At 44.9% G+C, this 7,685-nt stretch overlaps 1 protein-coding gene across 1 annotated transcript in view; it reads left to right on the top strand.

The window, feature by feature from the left end:
• The first annotated feature begins 7,341 nt into the window (after positions 1-7,341).
• Positions 7,342-7,685, top strand: part of slc4a5b (solute carrier family 4 member 5b) — a 93,248-nt gene continuing 92,904 nt past the window's right edge. Inside the window, exon 1 of the mRNA XM_037692460.1 lies at positions 7,342-7,463. Coding sequence (XP_037548388.1) covers positions 7,411-7,463 — 53 coding nt within the window. The 5' untranslated portion in view covers positions 7,342-7,410. The remainder of the gene's footprint in view (positions 7,464-7,685) is intronic.

The following is a 7,685-nucleotide window of genomic DNA, read 5'->3' as shown; positions in this document are numbered from 1 at the left end:
CAACTAGAGCTGCACGATCCTCACTCAAGCGGTGTCAAACTCGCACTTGTGGGATGAAACAGCCTCCATCCAACGGCGCAGCGTTGATGTTGGCGCACACACACAGCTGCCCGGCGCTAACCGGCTCACATCGGTATAAATGTGGTGCGCAGGCTGGTTCGGGTGGAGGTCCTTCACTCTCACAAGAAGCGACACTCGTCTCAACGAATCAAACGCGGGCAGCCGTTTCCCACCGCGTCTCAGGCGAGAGCGGCGCGCGTCCCTCCAGAGAAAACGTGTGCTCCTGCGGGGCTCGCAGCCTTCACTCCAACAGCACGGCGTAGATGAAGTCACGCCCTCTGCCTCTCAACGTTCGCACAGCGACGTCAAACGCGCAGCCCCACGGCGTCATCAGCTGTCACACGCTTCGCCTCAGCACAAGCCTCGCCTTGGGTCACGCAGAAAACATTCCCGCGACGCATGGCGGCGGTTGAGGGGCGGACTGCTGACAGCCGTACAAAACGTGACACATCACTTAAACGCACGTTCACTCTACGAACGTTACGTAGAGTGGCTAAAACATGCTCGCCGTTTCAGATGGATGGACAGGGTGTTATGCAAATGGTTACAAGTTACAGTTTGCAACCCGAACCCCTCCATTCAGAGGAGTTATAGAAACGGTCCTGTCATCATCAGACCAAATCTCATCCCTAAATGCAGAAGTCCAAGTGTTTCTGATAAAAGTAATCTCCAGAGTCCCCCAACGGAGAGAAAACACAGGGTTTTACTCACGGATCGGAGGGATGAGACCGTTTTTTGGACCTGTTATACAACATCCAGAGAACGCATACCAATCATCCCAAAACACAGAGATGAGAGTTTTTGTTTTACCTGGATGATCTGCTGCTCCTGTCACTCCAGACAGGAGGCGCTGATGCAGGATCAGGTGTTGACATCACACCTGTTAAATCTGGGCTTCGCCATAAATTGGAAGGAAGCTTGATTTTCCCAGCCCAGACAATTGTTTATCTGGGAGTGGAATTAAATTCAACCACCATGAAGGCTCGTTTATCACAAACGAGATTCAACACTTTTAAAAATCAACTCCGCCACGTAAGACCTGGCAAAGTGATAATAGCTGTCTCTGTCATGAAGCTGTTGGGAATGATGTCATCAGCTCACACAGTGGTTCCGCTGGGTTTGTTACACATGAGACGCCTCCAGAGGTGGTTTGCGCGTCTGCGTGTGGATCCAGTAAAACAAAAAAAGACGGATGATCATTGTCCCTTCCTCTGTGAGAGCAGACCTCCGACACTGGGGAAACACTCTGGTTCTGTCAGAGGGAGTTCCCGTCAGCAGTCCCACGTCACACGTGTCAGTCTTCACGGACGCATCACTATCAGGTTGGGGGGGGGGACATGCCTATCTCAAGCAGTAGGGGCACTGTGGCCCCACCACACATCAGCCCACATCAATGTTTTGGAGTGTCGCACAGTGCTGAATGTGATTCAACACTTTGCTCCCTTGCTACAGAATCAACACGTGTTGATTCACACAGACAACATGGTGACTGCTGCGTACATAAACCGCCAAAGGGGTGTGCGTTCAACCCAGATGTTACACATTGCGCGAAAGCTACTGTGTTGGGCTCACCAAAACCTGCTCTCCATCAGAGCGGTTTACATATCCGGTGTTCTGAACAGAGGGGCAGATGTGATGTCCAGGGGCGGCCCACGTCACGCGGACTGGACCCTCCATCCAGACCTGATGTTTCAGACGTGGCAGAAGTTTGGCAAAGCAGCTGTGGACCTGTTTGCGACGCGAGAGAACGCTCAGTGTCAACTATGGTTTTCCCTGAGCCCGCGAGACGATCCACCGCTGGGAGCGGATGCATTTGCTCACAGCCCGTGGCCCAAAACGCTTCTGTACGCGTTTCCCCCACCTCCTCTGATTTTACGGTTCCTGAACCGAGTTCAGGAGGAGGGATTGACAGCTCTACTGGTAGCTCCTGAGCACGTGAACGCACCATGGTTCCCAGTCCTGCAACGTCTGTTGTCGGGTCGTCCGTGGAAACTGCCGTGGAGGGAGGATGCTCTCCTTCAAGCAGGAGGAGCGATCAGGAGTTACCCAGAAATAGGTCAGCACCTGTGGGTCTGGCCGCTGAGCGGTCCCGCTTAGAGAGGATGGGTCTCCCTCAGGAGGTAGTGTGCACAATTCAAGATTCACGTGCTGCATCTACCACAGCTCTGTACACATCAAAGTGGACGGCTTTTCAGCGCTGGTGTACAGAGAAAGGTTTAGAGGCCACCTCATGCCCATTAGGCGGCGTGTTGTCTTTTCTACAACAGCTGATGGATAGGAAGTTGGCATTCAGTACGTTTAAAACGTACGCTGCAGTCATCTCTTCCTGCCACGAAGGGTTCGGAGACAGAACAGCTTTTAATCACCCGCTGATGAAGCGTTTTTTCTAAAAGGTGTACAGAGACGCAGGCTTGCTTCACGCCCACTTGCTCCACAGTGGGATTTAACGCTGGTCCTGCGAGCCCTGATCTAAGCTCCATTTGAGCCTCTGGATCAGGTTTTCACTTAAATTCTTGTCTCTTAAAACAGCCCTGCTGCTGGCTTTAACATCCGCTAAGAGGGTAAGTGATTTATCTGCCCTCTCTGTTGCTCCGTCATGTCTTAGAATTCAGGCTGATGGGCAGCTCAGCTGATTTAAGACCAAACCCAGCTTTTATGCCTAAAAACATCACAAGCTCTTTTAAATCAAGAGTGATATCGTTGGAGGGGTTTCTCCACCCCCCCACCCCCCACAGATCAGAGGATGAAGCATCTTTCCATCTTCTCTGTCCGGTGCGGGCGTTGACGTGTTACATAGCGCGCACAGCTGTAATGCGTCAAACTCAACACCTGTTTGTGCATTATAGAGATGCATCTGCAGGTCGCCCGTTATCCACCCAGCGCTTGTCACACTGGCTGTGTGAGACTATTTCTGAAGCCTACAGAGCATCAGATTTAGAGCCTCCTGTCAACCTCAGAGCTCATTCTATCAGGGGTATCGCATTTTCGACTGCTTTACATAATGGTATGTCAATGCAGGATATTTTTTGCACTGTGGCTGCGTGGTCAACACCCTGCTCATTATTCGCCTTTATTTAGGTGATGTGATGGTCTGTTCCATGACACATTCTGTCCTTAGTGTTACAGAATGAACATTGTTGTTTCATGGAACTCCGTTTTACTCACATCTGTCTGCATGCATTACAGTGTGAGATGTTATCAATCACAAGTTGTGACTGTTACTTGACTCTATTGCCATTAATCAGTTCATGACTATTGTTATCAATCAGCTCTTTTGATTAATAATCAACTCTCCTGTTGTTATTAATCTGTTTATATGGTTCAGCCGTAAACCGGTTGGTTCATGGCTCTTTTCAACGTTTTTCCCTCCCCGTTGATGTTTTCCGGGGCGTTCATGCATTCAGAATGCATAGTTACACAACATGCGTCTGTGCATGGCTCACATAATTACGCAATGCGTAATTATGCACATGAGAGCTGAGTGATTAGACTTTTTTGGGCAAGCTTCTGCTTCATACGGGTTTCGAATGGACCCAGTGAGGCGAGGACCACATCGGCTTCGCCCTTAACCCACTAGCGAAGGCCTTAAAGGGCGAAGCTTATACGAAATAGAACGTTGGTTACGTACTGTAACCCCAGATTCTATGAGTATAAGCGTAGCCCTTTAAGCGTCGGGCCTCACTGGCTCCTAAATGGCTGAAGACAAAGCTATTTTGGGAGCCGATTTCCCGCTCTTAACGTAATTTATACGGACCGGGTGGGGCCCACACAGCAGGTGGGCGTGGACTAAATTTTTTCAGTGCTTATGCTGCGCATAACGGGATAAACCCACTAGCGAAGGCCTTAAAGGGCTACGCTTACACTCATAGAATCTGGGGTTACAGTACGTAACCAACGTTTTTTGTATTAAAAACACTTGTCTTTCATTGGTGGGATGAAATATGCTAATTTTTTGGGACAGGCATTTTGGGTTTTCATGAGCTGTATGCCATAATCATCAGTATTAAAACAATTAAAGACCTGAAATATTTCAGTGGTGTGCAATGAATCTGAAATATATGAAAGTTTCATTTTTATCATTACATTATGGAAAATAATGACCTTTATCACAATATGCTAATTTTTTTAGAAGGACCTGTATATGTGTCATGTTTTTTTAGAATGTATTATCTCATATTTTTATCCGGAAAAACAACTTGACCAATTGAAGATCTGCAGATAGAGACACATTGAGAACAAATGCATGCTCATAAATAGGATGTAAGCGAACGCTGCCTCTAGGCACAGGATGTTAATGGAGATTGATCTGTCGAGAATAAAATTAGAAAAAGTTGTCCGGTGATTGATTAGGAATGACTTTTGATTGTCATCAAAGGACTTAACTCTTGTTTGTGATTACGGGGGACATTTTAAAGTAGACTGTTTTATTTCACACACATAGCTTTCATTTTTGTTGTTTATGTTTCATTATTTTGGCAAATATATAAAAATATTCTCATAGGTTTGTAAGCTTTTATGCTTTCATGTTTGGTTTAGGTTGTAAACATGCTACATTTGCACAAAAGCCCTGAACATAATGAACATCTGAGGCAAACAAAAATGATTACGACTTTTTGAAGGAAGTACATGGCAATCTAACTCAGAAAGGAACAACTATTAAAAATTAGGTAACGATACAATTGTTTTTATCCAGTTTTTGATGAGATCAATTGGAAAAAACAAAAACTACCTGCGTCTATTTCCTTCATTATGAAATATGATTTGTGTTGTTTTTTTTTACTTAATTTTTTTATGTTTTATCTTTTAGTTAGGTTTCTTTCTCATTCTTCTGTGTTGTCCAGTCACTCTCAGTACTACCCCTTAGCTATAGTCAATCTTTAGTTTCCATTTTTGTCCCACCCACATATACCTCTCCCCTGTTGTTTTTAAGCCAAATGTTTCTAGTCTCCTCATCAGTCCCAGTCCATTTAGCCTTCCAGTTCTCACTTCACCTGCAATCGGACATTCTTCTTTTATGCACAGTCTGGTTCTTGTCTGTGTCTCCTTGAGTTGTTATTGTTTTGCCACATCAGCGTTTGTTCTTCCCTTTTCTTTAATGCATTTTTACATTTTATTTGAGTGCCTCTGTGTTTGTCTGCATTCCTGGGTCCAACTCTGAAAACGAACAAATAAACAAACAAACAAACAAACATTTTCAAATTGACTTCAATATGTCTTTTGGAACACAAATTATTTATATATATTTTGTCATACTTTTGTCTTCAGAATCAGAATCAGAATCAACCTTTTTTGTCATTGCACAGAAGCACAACAAAATTACATTTCAGTAACGCCATCCAAAGATAACAATATGGGTAAAAGGTGGTGTCTGAGGCTGCAGCCTCGTGTGAAGCGCTGCCCTTTTTGTTATGATAAGGAAAAGAAAAACTTGAGGAAATGGGGAGGTATAAAAAAATCATATCTCACACTGTGTCCTTGATGGGACACAGTGTGAGGTTGCAAAAAACAAACAAACAACAAAACAAACCCAAACAAACAAACAAAATCTCAGCACAAGAAAAAGCAACATACTGGTGGCATAAAGACATATGCATGTGTAGTGGGTGAGGGTGGGGGTCCCAGCACAAGCTGCCCAAGTGAGCCACTGGCACATTCACATCTATCTAGGTTGCTGCATCAGTGTGTGTGTGTGTGTGGGGGGGGGGGGGGGGGGGCAAATGAGGGAGGCCAGCGAACACAGTGAATATGAGGGGAAGTAGTCTGTGTGCATTGTCCAGATCGCCCCCACCAGCCATAGTCCAGATAAGTGATGGTGCAGTCTTTATCAGCTGGCTTAGTAGGGCTCTGACATATGTCCATGTCCTTGGGGAAGAAAACAGATAGGGGAGGGGAGGTGCAGAGTGTCTTGTTCACATAACATCCAGGAGAATTTGTGATAGTCAACTTTCCAAGGCCGATGCTGGGGGAGCCAGATTCAGATAGCAGCATTTGCTTTGGGTCAGGCCGTGTTCTGTTAATTTCCTTCTGCCTTTATAGTCTCGCTAGTACATCTCATAGCAACTTCAAACAGCCAAATTATGGTCACATACGCTGAGTCAAGCTTACAACTTTTCCGAGATCTATTCCTTCCCGCCAGCGAGATTCAGGAGCCACAAGTAGCCTGCGATTCTCAGCAAGAATCACGTCCAGTTTATGGCTCAGCTCACACAGCCTTTGAGTCTGAGCGTTTACAGCACGGCACATTCCTTCACACATGCAGGACAGCCTTACAATGGCCAGAACAGCTGCTGACATTTTCCAAACTTGTCAATATGCCAGGTAACCACCAACTCCAAAAAGCAGAAATCCTGTTATCATAAATCGAATTACTGTATGTACAGATCTTCAGCGTCCTTGACTGACAAGACGGACACACACATGATCTTCCACTTCCCCCAGGAATCCATTGTGTATTCGGCTGCCCGTGTCCCATCGGGGCAAGAGAGCTCTCCTTCGCCCTGTCTTCTCGTCAAGAAAATTTGATCAATTGCATTGAGAGACCAGCTGACCAGATCCATAATTTACAATTTGGGAGATATACAAAAAGAGGCTCTAAAAAAGGTTCACAGTACAAATAGCAGAGCAGGGAAGGAGTAGGAGGGAAAAGAGTCCGCCTTCACCGAGAGCAAAAAGGAAAAAAAAAAAAAAAACACTCTTGGACACTCTTCCACTCCAGTGCAGCTTATTGTTGCCATGGATGGATTAATTGCTGCAGACATGCTGGTCTGCTCCATTTTAGTTATCTTTGGTTTGTTAGTTTCTTCTGATTAAGTCCCTTCTTGCCCAGTCCATGATTTTTGGTGTATGTCAGTGAATCAGGGGAACATAATGTGAACTTAAAGTGTTGCCCCACTCTAGGCCCTTAAGCAAGGCCATTTCCACCCATATATCACCCCCAACTGTGATTGCGTCAGGAAGGTATCCGATGTAAAAACAATTGCCAAGTCTTCATACGAGTTCACTCGTTGTGACAACCCCTGAGGAAGGGAGAAGCCGAAAGAAAAAACATAACACAAAGTTGATACAAATACAGCATGTAGACCTGATTCACACCCTGCTGCCCAATAGGTGAAAATTAAATAGTCAATTTGGATGAAATTTGTAGTTTTAAGCCTTTAAAGAAATGCATAAATCAAATGCTAGAATCCATGGTAGAATTATTGTTTAGCTTATTTTTGCACTGGAAATACTAACGATTAATGAAAACCTAAAACTGACTCTGTCTTTGGATTAGTTTCACCTGCTGCAGAGCGACTTCGTCACATCCTTGGGGAGGATGACAGCACACCAACACCTACAATATTCACAGAGATGGACACACTACAGCAATATGGGGATGAATTGGAGTGGAAAGAGTCAGCAAGGTAAAAGCATACACACTTATAAATGTACACATATATGTTTCATTTGTAGAAGTTAAGGTCATCTATGATAAAATTTAAAGATTAAAGCTTACATTTGAGACTTGGATGTATATAAAAATAATTTAGCACTATATATGACAAAAGCAGTAGAGAAAATTATGTAGCAGCGTCATGTTGAATAACAAACAGTGACCAAGACAGATCAGGTATGGTGTGTGTATT

Source organism: Nematolebias whitei, chromosome 18 (assembly GCF_014905685.2).
Source record: "Nematolebias whitei isolate Nwh7 chromosome 18, NemWhi1, whole genome shotgun sequence".
In the NCBI taxonomy this organism is placed as follows: Eukaryota; Metazoa; Chordata; class Actinopteri; order Cyprinodontiformes; family Rivulidae; genus Nematolebias; species Nematolebias whitei.
The sequence above is the reverse complement of the archived record's forward strand: the minus strand, read 5'-3'. Positions and strand labels throughout refer to the sequence as shown.